General features: G+C 36.8%; 1 protein-coding gene across 1 annotated transcript in view; it reads left to right on the forward strand.

Moving 5' to 3' along the window:
* The first annotated feature begins 5,153 nt into the window (after window positions 1-5,153).
* Window positions 5,154-16,854, forward strand: part of LOC116305068 (nuclear pore complex protein Nup160) — a 28,731-nt gene continuing 17,030 nt past the window's right edge. Inside the window, exons 1-14 of the mRNA XM_031714902.2 lie at window positions 5,154-5,380; window positions 6,934-7,141; window positions 7,935-8,151; window positions 9,145-9,338; window positions 9,982-10,054; window positions 10,742-10,830; window positions 11,305-11,379; window positions 12,308-12,405; window positions 13,046-13,136; window positions 13,594-13,662; window positions 14,108-14,206; window positions 14,905-15,009; window positions 15,599-15,664; window positions 15,745-15,844. Of these exons, the coding sequence (XP_031570762.2) occupies window positions 5,154-5,380; window positions 6,934-7,141; window positions 7,935-8,151; window positions 9,145-9,338; window positions 9,982-10,054; window positions 10,742-10,830; window positions 11,305-11,379; window positions 12,308-12,405; window positions 13,046-13,136; window positions 13,594-13,662; window positions 14,108-14,206; window positions 14,905-15,009; window positions 15,599-15,664; window positions 15,745-15,844 (1,711 nt within the window). The remainder of the gene's footprint in view (window positions 5,381-6,933; window positions 7,142-7,934; window positions 8,152-9,144; window positions 9,339-9,981; window positions 10,055-10,741; window positions 10,831-11,304; window positions 11,380-12,307; window positions 12,406-13,045; window positions 13,137-13,593; window positions 13,663-14,107; window positions 14,207-14,904; window positions 15,010-15,598; window positions 15,665-15,744; window positions 15,845-16,854) is intronic.

Genomic DNA, 16,854 nt, shown 5'->3' on the forward strand with positions numbered 1-16,854 from the left:
CACTTCAGGCTAAATGACATGCGCGACATGACTCAATAATAATTTATTCGCTAACTATTGTTCGTTGGGAACCACTAAATTGACCCATCAAAGATTCCTAGTTACGACTCCAGCTCTTTATTATCAAAGTGTTATTCCAAATCCCTGTTATTATTGCATTAATATTCTTTAGCTTGTATATATGTCATGGATTATTTGCCTTGTCATATATATGGAAACCTATATCATCTAATTCCAGATTGGGGTTATAACAAGGTGTTTATTTGGGCGAGGTCAATCCAAACCGTTTTCGGATAGTCTTCTTCTTTGGTATGAGAATATCTATGTTTTTGTTCAATTGGTTGCTAAAGGAAGTACTCTAGAAGATTGGTCTATTGAGACAAATTTGTTCTGTTTCGCTCCTTTGAAGTCTTATGGTTTATTTGATGTTTTCATGGGTTATTGGGTTCCAAAGTGACCATCTGATGCCAATCGACAGGTATCAGTTTACAGCGAACCTACGTTATGACAATAACTCCATCCTTGGTAATGTCGGCTAATGTATGCAGTCCTGCTTGGCCAAAACATATATTTTCGAGGTTTAATGATTGATTATTGATGCCAGAAGTGACATCATTCAAAGCCTTGGAATCAACAAGACATTTGATCGAAGGCACAGCCAGCCCTGCAGCAAATTGTCCCTGCAAGTGTCTTAAGCGGTGATTTTCTCAAAGTTAAATAAAGTGGAACTACACCTGGGCATCTAGGAGAGCAGAAACCTTCATTGTCGACTGTAATTTTATGCAAAAAATATTTTCCCCCTGCAATTAGGTCGTTGAGGTTTGATTCAGTTTTGTTGTTGCCTTTGCCCACTCAGTGGCAGTGCCACTGTGTCTCAAGGACAAACTTCACAATAACTACCAACACAAACATCTTAAAACCTTCTCCAAATGAATGTTTTGCGATCTCCATATTAAAACCAGTGTGCTGTTTTTTAGTCACTTATGAATAGAACACATTGGATACGATGTTAGCGGTTAGTATGTTTGAAAGCCCTTCTTCTACCATGTGGGCTGGGATGTTATGGTCTTCTTCCACGCTCCATGGGTGACAACTATCACAGTCTCTCAATCCACGACACTTTCGCCTGATTCATTGACTTGCTTTGAAGAAAACAACAAATTTAACGTTTTTCATAAAGTCTCCTAATTAAAAACTGAACACACGCTTTCCTTGATCTGCTGCAGCTTCTCTAAAGGGGCGTAGGCCATATTTCATAGGCTGGAAAGTACTATTAGATAGGACCCGATGTAGTTAGATAGCTAGACGGATGAGATAGCATCGCAAGCATTTCTTTAATAGCCTTAATATATGTTTTGCATACATAAAGTAAAATACACAAACCTCCAGTTTTTGAATGACAAACATATATCTCTCTTGAAGCCAATGATTTAGATTGTCTGAGGGGTGGGTTTGAACGCGTTGAACGAACTGTACGTCCTCGCGGTTTATGGCTGTAAGCACCAATGGCAAACGGCCCATTGCCACTTAATAAGAAACTATATCAGTAGTTTCTTCCACGCTCAACTCAAAACCAACATCTTTTTAATTGTTTTAAAAACTAATTGTTCGGCTGAAAAAAAAAATTGTTTGAAGAAAGTCATAGAAAATCCCCATTAAAGTACTTCAATTTTCATGGCGGGGAGAATGAATCCTCAATAGAAATTCTTTTCTTTTCGCAAGAGTATGAGCCGGTACATGAAATACTTCTTAAAACAGAATTTCTTTGGAACTTTTTCAACCCCAGTTAGTTAAATAACCCACGTAAAACTAAAGCTAATGTTATTTTAATATTGCGTATCTCGTTTTGGTCCGGCTTTGATGAGAGGGTGTGAGTTTTGACGATGACATCGAGTGTGGGGATGACAGGGACTTTCCTATAGTCTTGAAGGGGAAATGAAGAACGTCTTTTTAAAAAATAAAAATAAGGGTGAAAGCGTTTTCGGTCATTTTCACGATATAAAAGACAAAACGCGAAAAAGATGACAAGTAGAAAAAGAGAAAATCTCCCGCTATGACTGCGATGTAATCAATTCCTGCTAGCTCTAAAGGCTCAAGTGCTAAAATGGATGTAGGGATTGAAGCCCATTTATTATCGTTCGCACGACAACTTTCCCATCGAATTCCGAAAAGCTGGTAATAGACTCGCAGCCAAATTAAAAGTTACTTTGTAAATATTGACTTCGCTAAATATATCAATAATTAGGATTCGTCATTGATATGATAGCAGTCGCCGAGCACTTATAAAGAAGGCTATTGGCTGCTAACCTTGGTCAGATCGAAAGCCTCAGTGACACTTCTGATATCAAGAGTCTGTCAGATTAGACGATAGATCATAAGGCTGGACATGAACGTTCCCGCTCATCGCGGCGACAAAACGTCAACAGGAATTAAAAACGACGCTATAATTCCAATAAACCTCTTTGGATTAAACAATTCTTTGATAATTCATTTTTTTTCTGTTTATCGTACCATTTTTCTCAAATAAAAGATATTACACAGGCCATAATCTAAGACCTTTAGAAGTCGTGGTATGGGGGAAGACGACAGTGGCGATGAGGTCAGTGTTAATGGACTCCGAGCGGGACTAAAGGGCGATGCGGTTAGAGCAATTTCGTTAATTTTAAAAGTGTAGTTGGATCGGAAAGACAATACGCAAAAGCTGACGGATAATAGAATGTTTTTGGGGCGTCACTCTTAAGTGATGTTGAAGTTTACCTTTACAATAACAGACAACAATACGTAAGATATAGTCACTGTGTTGAGAGCGAAATAATATAAATAAAATTATTTAATTTTAAAAAGCTTACACCCTGATTCTATAGTTAAAATTACACTTAGACGTCATAAATGGAAACTCCTCAGGAGGTCGACAAATTGTGAAGGCAGAGTCGTCTCTTTTGCCTCTTTCGGTCGGCCTTCTTTCATGGCGGCAACCCTTTTGAAGTCCCACGGCTTATTGATCAATTACTCCTGCTCTTCCAAAGTTGTGTTTTACTTATAGTACAATGCGTGCCTCATATCTCATCCACTTTGGCCTGCGTATCATGCTTTTGGTTGTAAATTAACACCAGCGTAGTATTCAGTTTTGATGTAAAACTTAGTACATTATCCTCGTCACATGAAATGAATTGAATTATCCCCGGAAAGTCAAAACGTCGCCAAATTGGCAAAGAGACGACAGAATTTAAGCTTGAATGAAGATGCTATCACTTTAGCAAGGCCCACACAACACACACATCAACTTGATGTCTACAGGTATATACATCGGGTTTTGATTATTCATCATTTTGTCTCGACAAATGATTCAGGTTTTTGTAAAACAAAGAGCGGTTCAACTGGTTTAACACCTAAGCTTTTGTGTTGAGCATCGCTCATAAACTGTCAACTATTGTTCTATTTCATTAACCCTTATGCTCCCAAAACTATTAAATAATCTTTATTTTTTTGTAAAAGAGTGTTGAAGTCTTTAAGGAGTTCTTAAATCCCTTTACACCTTTTTTTGCCAAACAAACAGGATATTTTACAAGTACGTACACGGAAGCAAAATGCCGCTGACCAACGCCAGATGGCGACAGTATGTCACGTGTTACACGTGCGAAACAAACAGGATTTCCTAATAAGGATTTTTTGAACGATTGTCTGAGAGTCTAAACTTGTGGCAAAAGGTTTTAGTTTCATATGTGAATGGACACCTCTCAAGACTACTTTTGGGATGCAAGGCTAACATAAAAGTACGCAAGATAATTCCATAAATCCCATTGAAAAAAGTGTGATTTTGTTCACACTTCCACGAGTAGATACTAAGATAACTTGCCATCCAAGATACAGTAATTTTGAGATGATGGGGCCAAGTTATTTTCGCCGATTCTTGACTCGCTTGTTTGTTTGTTTTCGTTTTTCTTTCTTTCGACTACATTACTATTGGATTTAAGCTATTTTTTTAATCTATGTAAAACATTGGCAGAAAAGCATTGACATTTACATCTTGAACTTAACTCCTTGACCACCACCATCAACCTTACTTGGAAACAAATGAATACCATCAGTCAAAACAAAAAGAGGAAGAAAAAACAACGTACACTGATAAATAAACAAGAACTATCAAGAGAAATTTAAATGAAATATAAAAAAGTTCACTGAAACAAATTAAATTACTTTGGTTTTTCTTGAACAAGCTGCAAACAGATGGCCCTGGATGGCTATTAGTACTTCGTGACCTTCATGTAGGCAGCATTTAATCCCGGAAAGGCTCATGTATCTTACAACAAAAACCTCACACTCCCCTCCCTCCCCAAAAACATATATACATTCTGCCAATGGGAAGAGTGGATGGGGTTCAGCAGGAACTGATGATGATGATGAACTTTATTTATTCTCGCTAACATATTCAACTAGTGATGATTTCCAATATGGGCGTGTAAAAAATAATTACATAAATTTACAATAAAAACGTGCTTAAGTACAATAAATCAGTAGTAATCAAATAAGTAAATAAATAAGTAAATAATTACATAATAATGAAAATGATTTTTAAAAAATCCCTACTTAAAAATGATGATATCATATGCCGAGGGATAATAGTAATAGGAACTCCCTTGTAAGTTTCTGGGTTGAGAAGGACCCTACGTACGTCACTGATATTTTGTTCTGCCCCTATTACGAGCGGTGCCGGTGATATTTCGGGTTGTTGGTCTGAATCGCCAAGGAAAATGCGAAAACTAACGGAAGTTAACCGTTACCTCTTTCATATCTTTCATATCACAAAAAAAATATTCTTTTGTTTTTCTACTACCTGGATTTTTTTGCGATTCCTTTTCAGTTACATAAAATAATTTTTCACTGATCAACAGACGTTACACGTTTGCCGTGAACGTCAATCTAAAACTCTCTATTGTGTTCAAGATTACTTCACAGTGATGCTTACTTTAGTTAAAATGAAAAAAAGACAACAACAACAACAACAACAACAACAACCAAGAAAACAAAAAAACAAAACAATAAAAACTCGCGCGTTTTGTAGAAGAAAATGTGACGTCACACGCAAATCATTTCACTTAGACATGGTATCCCTGTGTTATTGAAGGTAGCGAACCATTGGGTCTAGTCAGCACATGGCGGGAGGATTGACATTCAAGATGGCGGACCAAGTCAAGTCTGTTCGCGAAGTTACCGTCTTTTCTGACAATCCTCGGCCAAGAACCCTTGATTTTACCATCGGTGCTTCAGCTCCCACCACAATACGAGACGAAGAGACTCTAAAATTTAACATTGGTGGAGGTTATGGGTATAAAGATAGTTCTAGAGCGTATTCTTCGACAAGTAACCGTTTTATATACTGGTGGGTAAACTTACACTGTGTAGCCATTAGTTTTTATTTTTTATTTGGTCGGCGGACTTTAAAGGGAACTCCTCCATAAAGCTTGCATGGTTGAACACCAATTTCTCTGAATTAAATAAAAGTTTTATTATGCTTTGTCATGGTATAAGCACTCCATGATAAAAGTCTAGATTCTAATTTTCTAGGTCTAGTCTTGTAATATTCTCATATTTTTTGCATTAAAATGCCAGCGAGAGAATGATCTAGGTCGTTGTAAAAAACGCCAAGTTATTTTAATACAAATTTTAGTTTGTTCGTACGTTGGCATGATATAAAACGCAATGCTGATCAATAATAACGCACCCATCAGATGTAAAGAAAGCTTGGCAAAACTTTTCCATTTGACCATGCTTATATTGCTGTAGATTCTGATTGGAAGAATACCAAAACGGCATCAGAAATATTGTTCACTACCTTTCTTCATGCAGTTCTTGGTGTGCAACCACTCAAATTCCCCTGAGATATAAATTCTGTAACGATGAAACAGCTGCAATGTTTGTTGATCTAACAAGAGAAGCTAATGCATTGTTATCATCAACCAACAATGCATTGTTATCATCAACAAACATGGCAGCTTTGATGCAACATGCACTCGAAGAATATAAACCCCTTACGGCAATTCTCAGAGCAGCTCAACTTGGATGGCAAATTTATAGATTTTCAATTAAATTCTAAAGAGATTAAATTTTGTTGCCTTGTCCTCAAAATTAAGCTGCATTGGGAGTGCTGCAAGGGCCTATGTTTTGACACTTTTTTATCTTTCAACAACTGCAGAGGAGTAGGCTTAGTTAGTACCCCTAAATATGATGCCACGTTAGAAGTGGGATAAGTTAGTACCCCTGAATATGACACCACTGTGGAAGTAGGCTAAGATAGTACTCCAGATTACATCATCTGCAGTCTTATCAACTCCGACTCTCCCTAGGGTTAAGAATAACGGTTGCTCAATGGCTAGACATGATGACTGACCACATCAGACTGATCAATACAGGGTTTGTGCTACTCCTTAAACTCCTTGAAAACTCCTTGAATTTAATTCATGTTTTCAAGCGCACTTGAAAAGCTCTTGAAGTTTACGATTTTAGTGAAACTCCTTGAAAACTCCTTGAATTTTTGCTTTGATCATTACTTACATGGTTTTGAAATAGATCTAGTCAGAAAGATTGGAAAATCTGGAAGTCAGCCATGAGTAACCACTGTATAAAACCTTGGCAATTTAGCTGAACATACTCCTTGAAAATTCATTTTTGGGTCACGTATACTCCTTGAATAGTCCTTGAATTTTAATGGTTACCTCAGCACGAACCCTGTCAATATGTGACCAGTAAAAAGAACAGGCCTATGAGGCCATTTGGTTGGATATTGTCCTTTAAATGGCCATTAGTTTTAGCCATTTCCAACACCAAATTCAGTCTGTCCACCAAATCAAAATTCTTCTCTGTGATACTTGTCTGTGTGTATTATAGTTCATGCCTGTATAGTACAACCTCTTAAGCAGATTTTTTTTCCCAAAGGAAAATCAATGAAAATATACTGGAACTTTTGGAGGAATCCCTTGATGTAAACCTCTTTGGAAATAACTTGAAGATAAGATTCACTGATGGAATGCTTCTACCTGGACTTTCCATCTTCGAGACACCAACTAATGTCTGTGTTCTGGTAGCCACCACCAACAGTGTGCACAGAATTGCTTTTCCTCACCCTCATAAATCACACAGTCATGTAAGTTTATAAATATTACTACGAATACTTAGCAATAGACCTCTTAACCTTCATTGTTTGTTGTCCCATTTCAGATCATGTGATTACAATTTTGGGAGTTGATTTTTTCATTTTGAAATGTACATTATAAAAAAACAATTCTCAGGGGAATGTCATGTGGTCTGAAATGGGCAATTTGCATATGAAGGTAAAGAGGTCTATAAGAGATCAATAGGGATTCTAGGGTGACATAGCAGTAGTGCACTTGCAGTAGTGCACCGCCGAGGTCTTGATAGATAGATAACTTTATTAGTCATATCATTGCAGCCTCCGTGTTGGCTGAATTGTCATATACTTTACAATTAAAAACAAATATTAAACATATAGAAACATCAATGAAGGAAAAGGAGATATAGAAAAAAAAGAAAAAAACCTAACAAATAATATTTGTTAAAGGGGAATTTAGCAAACATCCTCTAAAATTATGTTAGTCATCTAAAAACTTACTAATATGAGGAATAAAATATATATTAAAGGTAAAAAGAGGAATCTAAAGCCTACTGCTGGTTAAAACTATGTTTCATTATAAAAAGTATTCATAAACCTATTAGTCTTATAGACTGGTAATTTAAAATATCTTTGGCAGCGTGTGTGGTAGGATGATTCATTGCATGGCAGTAATTTTCTTTCCTCCACGAAACCCAACTGCTAAAATACAATTCAATCTATGAGTTAGCCAGCTCAAAGGTTGTTTCAGGGTGCAAAAATATTTGAAGCAATGATAACAGTGTTTTTTTTTTCTATCATTCTAAAGGCATTTGGACTCTCTTCTTCATCTGATCAAAACCTGTCTTCAATATTCAACACAAGCTCTGTGACTGAGCTAAGAGAACCATGGAACTTTGCGACATTTTCATCAAATTGTATCTCATCTTCTGCTTGGCTTTGTCAAGATGGTCACACCCTTTTTGCTTTAGCCACCTCTATTGGCAGTATCCTATTGGTCAAGTTACCACCTGTAGGAGTTCATGGTAATCTATTATTTTATTAGTATACTTTTATTAGTATCTATCACCCTTAAGGGCTATTGAAATTAGTCCAAACCTACTTAGCTACTGGTGGTCAAACAATGATAGACCACAGTTTTGAAATCTAAAGCAATGCAAAAATAGATTATTTCAACCTAATTTCAACATTGTTTGTATTTATTTTTTGACCTATTACTGCAATTTTCATAAACAAGCAAACTTCGTGTCTGTGGACTGCACGCAGAAATTTGTTTTTTGCTACTATCAATCAGGGTTAAGCTTCACAAATTTGCAACGTCCCCTGTGATTGTTTAGGTTTAGGGGCGGGGTTGGGGAAAGGTCATTGTTTTCTATTGTTCTACACATGTGCCCTCCAATAGGATCACATCTTGCAAATTCATGAAGGACGACCCGTCAATCAAACCTAATCAGTCAGTACCTTTTATATTTTTGACTGGTGGCGGCAAAATACCAAATTTCAGCATGCAACTTGGAGACACAGAGTTCGCATGTTTATAAAAAAATTGCAGTAATAGGTTTATATTAAAACAATCAGACCTCTCGCCCTCATGGTCTACAAGTCAATAGCCCATTTGGCCTTTCGCTGAATGGCTTGGCCCATTCTGACATCTGGGTTTACTTGTAACTGTTGCAAGACTAGCACCTCATCTTAAGCCATTTAGAATTCACAATTTTTAAGTAACCTATAAACATAAGAATGGCAAGTCATTGGACAATGTCTGACCAGAATTGGAACCTTACCACCCATTTTGACCAGTAACATTGAGCCAGTATAGGTATAAGCAAGCTAAATCTACTTTGACCACTGATCATTATCTAGGTGACTAACATACTGTTATTTTACACACTGAAAAGATATAGGCAATAATGATGATTCCCACCCTCCCCCTGCAGACATAGTCACTTTTTATTAATTTATAATCAGTATCTTTTTTATATTTATCTTTAATATTACTTTGATTTTTTATTGATCAGAGGAGGCAGAGCAATTTGAACTCCAGCAGTCTAGTATGATACAAAGACTTTGGTCTGGTCTTGTTCCTTCAAGCTTGAGAGGAGATTCCCCATTTCCTGATGGGGTAGTAGATCTTCAAATCCAGCCATTAGGAAAACAGATGTGTATTTTTACTCTTTGTCGTGACCATAAACTGAGAATATGGTCATGTCAGGTGAGACAGGGCTGTAGATTTTTTTTCATACATGGGAAGCTTAGGCTTTTTTCAGATAACACTCTTCTCATGTACCAAACTCAATTGATGAATTAATTTGCCAAAAGAGCAGTGCAGAATCAACTCAGTATGACAGTTAAATATTGGCAGTGCTTGATGTGCTGAACGTAATACAATAATTTATTATGAAATGGGAAGCAGAGGTAGAGTAGCTGTAAGAATGCTTGCCTAGCTCACTACTGCGACCACTGTTCGTTTGTCATACTCAGTGTCATTTGGAGTGGTGTTAGTTGTTCATACTCTGCCTTGCTTTAAGGGGTTTCTCTCTGGTTTTTCTGTTTTTCCCCTCCACAAGAGTCACCATTCCTAAATTCCAATTCAAACTCAGGAGATATTCTTGTTAAGGTTAACCTTGAAAATTGATTATGATAACTAGAGATCTTCCTTCTTCCACATACCTGTAAAGAATCAAATTAGAATCAGCAGGAGTACACTGTCTGAATCAGTTGTTGCTTTGGAGTCAAAGTTAAATGAATAAGTTAGTTTTGTACATGAGAGGAGTGGCATTTGGAATGAGCTCTATAGTGTCACTTACAGTGTACATACATTTTAATAACTAATCCCTGAATTTTGATATTTTTAGAAGCAAGAATGTATCTCTGTCAAGGATCTCCTTGAAGATATACCAGATGATATTGATGGCCAGACAGTAACTGGTAAATATCCTTTTGTGTGTGTGTCCCAGTTAGTTAAGTTATGTATCTTATAAAATAATGAATAAATAAAAATGAAAAAATAAAAGTTATGTATCTTATTCCATCAATCCATCTTTTCCTATGTACTTCCAGCCAGCAATCCCATCCATCCATCTATCCATCTCATCTTCCATTAATCCATTCAACTATCCATCCATCTTTTTTTCTCTAAATCCAGCTAGCCATTCCATTCCATCCTTGCATCCATCTATCCATATATCCATCTCATTTTTCATCGATCTATCCATCTATCCTTCCATCTTTTTTTCTCTAAATCCAGCTAGATATGCCATCCCACCCTTTCATCCATTTATCCATCCCATCTTCCATCAATTCATTCATTTATCTTACCATTTATTTCTCAATGCATTCAACCATACCATCCCATCCTTGCATCCATCTATCGATCTCATCTTCCATCGATCCATCTATCTTTCCATCTTTTTCTCAATACATTCAGCCATTTAATCCCATCCTTACATCGATCCATCTCATCTTTCATCAGTCCACCTATCCCTCCCTCCATCCCTCCCTCCACCCTCCTATCTCTTTCTTTTTTTCTCCATTCCTTCTGACCTTCAATCCTTTATTATTGTATACCCTGATGTCTGTCAATCAAAATCACTTGTCACTTGTGTTTCTTCTCAGCTCACAACCACATGCTAAGAATGACTGTAGATCCCACAACTGGAAGAATTTATGTTGGAGCTTTCCTTTCATTTCAATATCAAAATCAGGTAATTAAGGTTTACTCATTGATGATTGCATATTTGTATTATTGTTGCAGTCATACCTCCAGTTTGGAGACAAAATTCTCAACAATTGTGCAAATTTTTTTTTTTTAATTATTGCTTTTTATAGTTTAAAAAACATAATATACTTAGTGTCTAATTTTAATTTTTCCATACAAATTAGTACCCGTATTATTATTATCAGTTTTCTCTGAATGGATCTTCATTTTACTGTAAATTCATGTGAAAGAAAATTTTGGTAACTCTGCAGCTGTCGGTTTAATAAAGGGTTTCCAGAGAAAAAGGGGTTGCTTAATAGAGGAATTACGGTACTACAGTGGCTTAAATCTACTTCTAGTAAAGTCAATGCCACAACTTGTACATGCATGATAATTGATGACGTTACTCTCAATATACAAACTGTAAATACCTGATAAATTATACTAAGTATAATAAGATGTACATGTATTGTTTTCTTAGTTTTGTGTGTATGAAGCTGTAGCTGATGATCAAAGTGTTTCTTTGTCACCTGTATCCAACCTGTACTCGGCAGTGGTATGTTGAACACCTTTATTTAACCATGGTAGCCTCTAGTTACTAGATATAACTGTTATCAATGGGAGCCTAGTATGACTTTGAAGTAATATTTCAAAGCTGACAATGAGGAGTGGAGGGGATTTCAAGTCCGGGCAATTAGTTCCAGTCTGTGCCAAGGACTGGAACTAATTGCGCAGACTTGAAATCCCATCCAGTCCGATATTGGAGGCTTTGAAATGACTTCTCATGCTCATTAATTATTGGAATTGGAGTAGCTGGAACAAAATTGATTCAGTCCTAGGACTGAATTAATTTTGTTCCAGTTACTACAGACTGAATTCAGTCCATTCACAGGACTTTACCAGGTTTCAAGTAACATCATGTGACCCAAAAACAGCCCATTGATTGGCTGGTTTACTCATGAATTATTAATGAGTATGAGAAAGTGACTAGAATGACTTGAGTAATGCTGTGATGGTGACATGTCCTAGCATCCAGACTGGATGTGCAGTCATCATGCATATTATTCTGAGGAATTCAGGGAATCAAGAGTAGCATAACATTAGTTTACTCATCTCTCACCTCTGGAGTCTTTAGTTTAATTCCTGGAGTTAGCACCAAAATGTGAGATGTAGTGCTTGTAAAGGTATTTCCCTCAAGTCAAGGATCTTTTCTGGGTTCTCTAGTTTTCTTCCCTCTGCAAATCCTACAGTAACATGCTAAATTGAAGTTTGATCAGACTTGATCAGCCCAGACCTTGTTGCAGGGCTTGACAAAAAGTGCCAATCAATCAAAAGATATTGTCATTTTTACTGAAATGTATTGTAACTTTGACCTGTTTTGTCTTTAGAGCCATTTGGTTGACCTAACACTTTCATCAGCTGAAATCTTGACTCTGTGAATTGAAAAAAATTATCATAGTAACTTTGATCTGTTTTGCATTTAGGGTCGATTGGTTGACTTTACACTTTCTTCAGCTGAAATCTGGACCCAGTGGATTAGCAATGATGGAGAATCAGTCACCTACTTTACTAGCATTGAAAAGTAAGTACCTACTTAGAGCATTTTTCATATGACTGTGAAAAAGTCGCTGCCACATGCATGCCTTGCTGCAACCATGGTGTTTTCTAGGCTTTTGATTGGGGGATTTTTTTTCGCGCAATGTGATTGGTCGGACAGTGTCGTGACATTGGTGTGACCCTGTCCACGCTGTGTTCCGTGCTGTGTTTTGGACTTTTGATTGGATGAAGAGTAAATTCTCATGCAATGTGATTGGTCTGGTGTATGCCTTGCCTTGTCATGACTGTGTTCGTGCCGTGAGCTTTTCACAGTCATACAAAAACTTCTCTTTGGTTTGCAACCATTTTGCCCACTAGTAGTTTTACCTGTAGTCATGCAGTTCAGCCACAGTTGATTCCCCTGTCTGGACTTTTTCCTGTCTGTTAAGTATTGGACCCATCATTGGAGCCTTGATTTTTACCTTTTTATTTTCTCTTGGATGGTTACTCAAAACCAGAATATCATCTTATACATTTTTTTGCACTCAAACTATTACCTCAATATCAAAAACTCAAAATGCCAAGATGTTATACTTGTTGCTACCAAAAATATTAGCTCTTAATACAGCAGAAGCCACACTGTTTTTAACCATTTATCAAGTACATATTCATTTTGTATTTTTTAGTGGACAACAAAACGACTCTGGATGGCATAAAGTACTTGGCCAATCAAGTATCAGTCTTTCTATTCTAGTACCTCCTCACATGGAACCAAGGGTGAGAATCTTTTAATCATGGAAAAATAATATAAAAATAATTACACTCATAAAAAATTATTGAATACTATGTGAAACACTGCTACTGTAAAAGAACTCTCAAACTGACATAAATATCTTTAACCTTTGCTGGAAAAGTGACCACTTTAGATACCCTTTGATATCCTTAAAAACACCTGAAGTTTTACAGTGCTATCTACAAAGTGACGATATTATGCTCATATATATGTAGTGTTCAAAAAAATGATCAGCCAAAAATGGCACTTGTCCAGCCATAGCTAGCCCCTTTAAACCAGTCCTTTTGACTGGTCACATTGATTGGTCACGTTGATCAGTCTGACGTGGCCAGTCATCTTATACCAGGGGTGTATCTAGGAATTTTAGAAGGGGGTGACAATTACAAAGATTGTCATTTATTGACATTCCATTTTGTATTTTTCTTTGTATTAATGATATAGGAAGTATATCTTGAGGAGTTATTTTATCCTGGAAGGTTTTCCAATCAAGTCATCATAAAAGCTCTTCAGGTACTTTAAGAGCAGCATTGTTCTTAGAACTGAATCATATATATAAATAATAACAAGTTATAAAACACCAAAAAATGCCATTTCCATACGTTACTGCCGTGCGATTTGGTATTTATTCAAAAAGATTCATATGAAGATTCATAAGAAATTTTTGGGGCTTTCATACGTGACTTTAACTTGTGGGCGGGGTTTCATCGGGGGTGGTGCTTAACATGGTAGGCCCTTCATCATTGTTCTCGAGGGTTTTTTATAGAGTACTATATTAATTTTTTCTATTTTGTATGGTTTCATCAGTACCTTTTAGTACTATATAATTAGTGATGTTTCATGGATAATAGTGTTTGCTCTCTAATATAGAGTACAGTGTACATTAGAATAATGAGAAGTTAAGAAAATGTTTTAGCAATTGTTGTTTAGTATTAATATTATTCCATTATACTTGCAGATATATCAGCATGGTTCGAATCTGGGCCACAATATGTCAGCATTACTCAGCGACAGAAATGAATTAAAGAAAAGGGTCATCAACTTGATTGATACAGAGGTAACTCTTGCAATCCTGGGGTACTTGTGGAGGGGGGGGGGGGGGTGAATTGGTCTCCATAATAAATTGGAAGATAATATTGGGAAGAATAGGGTGGGTGCAATTGAAAACAATAGGGAAGTGAAATTTCCTTGTTTATTCTATCTTTTCACAATAATGAAATAAAAGTAGTTCAACATCACTACTAGGAAGGTGTGCATTTATGCACATGTCAGCATCTCACAATAGAACATGCACAATAAAAAATTAAATTATTATTAATATTATTATTATTATTTGTGGATGATTTCTGGAACGTTGTAAAACTGGAAGGATTTTTTGATAATTGGTTCATTTGTCAAGCCAGAGGTATACTTGAGCTAATGATACCTAATTGTGGCCGGCCAAATGTACAGCCAAGGCAAATCATTTACCAGTGATGTGGTCATTTGTACTGGACATTTTTGTCCAATGACCAGCACTCATTTGCAATTTTCATTGACTCAATTGGGTTCAAGGGTTCAAGCCCAGAACAGACCAACAATCGGGTTTTGAAATATCCACGTAAAAGGTGCTGTCTTTGCTCTAAATATATCTGCAGATGGAAAGAAAATGATAATGATCACTCAAAATAATATGGACAAACCTAATTTAGAGATGTTAAATGAGGGCCATAATTTTTTATATATCTATTATTATTATTATTATTTTATTACTAGATCCAGCTGTCTGCTCCAAGCAATGAATTAATGTACAGTGAATATTATGACTTACAACTCAGTTGCTGGGAGAAGTTCTACAGTTGTGTTGTTCAGTATCATGAGGTAAAGCACTGACAATGTCTAGATAGGCAACTAAGGATCTACAGCTATCTATGTCAAAGGCTACTAGTTTGCATACTATACTACTATTGCTTGATGTTTGTTCCTGGGCCTGGTTGTATGAAGGGTTGATAAAGCTATCCATGGATAAATCTTATCCAGTGGATAAATTTATTGGATAACAGCAGTGATTTATCCAAATGGATAATGATTTATTTGTTAAATAGGGCTATCCACCTTTTGTACAAACGGGCCCTGTAGGCTGGTGTGATAACCCCTTATTGTATAGTAAGGTGTGTGTAGGGTGTATGTAAGGTGTATGTAAGTGGTTTGCAAAGTGTTGGTAATTGAGTGTTTGGCTTATTACTTACCAACACCTTACTATACAGGGAGGGCTGATCACAATAGCCTTAGGGTTAATCTGCAGGGGAGGGGGGTAGGACAAAGAAATGAGGAGCAATATTGCAACATACTGTATTTATTGGTTCAAAGTCTAGCTTTACGCAAATCCCTGAATACTGTATGATTTTTGAAGTGACAGCTTGTTTGTTTTCACTTTGTATGTTTTTTTAATGTGTTGCATCTTTGACAGGTTGGTCATCAACCACTTGGACTCTTTATTGACACAAAGACTGGAATAGTTGGACTGGTCAGAAAGGTACGTACATGTGAAATATGCTCTTGATCAGGGGTATTTTTAAAATGTGTTTCACTTAATAAATATCCTTATTCTCTTAGGAAATGCTTTCAATACTCAGACCTTGTGATGGGGTAGAAAAGTTGTATTCACAGACGATGGATCAAGAAAACTTTACTGCCATGCCATTTTTGATTACAGGTTAGTAAGAAATCAACACAGTATTTAAGATGCCAAGGGGCAACTGTAATGGACTAGCATTCCATCCAGGGGGGGGGGGGGGGGAGTATAGTTTACCTATGGAGACCAGAAGTGAGTGGGGCATACAATGACCAAATTTTGTTGGGTGACTCCTATAGTTAAAGACAGAGACTGTCTTCCTTTTATCAGAGAGGGACAGGTGGTGGGATTCACTTTGGATTCACAAGAATTCTGACCTCTCCATGCGTTGATGTCCCTAAGAAAATTGCCCTCCCATGTTTCACTAGTCTCCCCCACAGCCGCTTTCAGTGTCGTCACGCAACGCTTTCTCCCCTGAATAGCGGCTGCTTACCCGAGCACAACATTCCTTTCCTATGAATTAACCAATCACGGCTTAGTTCTCGAAAACCAGGAACCATTCGCGCCATATGGAAAACAAGATGCGTCATTAGAGAAAGGCTTTGAGATAGCAGCTAAGAAATTTCGCATCAAACAGTTTAATGATCACCAGAAAGACGCTATACGGAAGATTTTACAAGAAAGACAAGATTTCTTTGAAAATCTGCCTACTGGATATGGGAAATCGTTCAAAAGAATAAAATATTGGTGCTCTAGAGCATAGCCCAGTAATTTCTTTCGATACAAGCTAGAGGAATTTTTGAATAACAGGAGTTCGAAGTTCTTGACATTTCATATAAACTGCTAACGATTCGTGTTCACTTTGCACAACTTTTCTAACAGTGTGAACAAAACAAAACAACTTTTCTAACAGTATCAAATTGAGCTAATCCTCTCAGTATACGCGAAGTAAATACCAGAACTGTGAGCGTTACCCAGAAGTTTACAATGAATACCCGTGGAAGTCAACGGTGTGACAGTGTCAGATTAAAAAGTTATCTAGCCTTTTTGCGATTACACTGCATTCGTTGTTTAAAATAAGTGATCTGCGCGGCTCATCTTCTTCGTTTATTAAAAATACTGTCAGACTTTATGTTTGAATTCAATCTCTT

The sequence above is a fragment of the Actinia tenebrosa genome, unplaced genomic scaffold (assembly GCF_029948245.1).
Source record: "Actinia tenebrosa isolate PJP-AT-01 unplaced genomic scaffold, QUT_ActTen_1.0 PGA_scaffold4__44_contigs__length_22323623, whole genome shotgun sequence".
NCBI classification, from domain to species: domain Eukaryota; kingdom Metazoa; phylum Cnidaria; class Anthozoa; order Actiniaria; family Actiniidae; genus Actinia; species Actinia tenebrosa.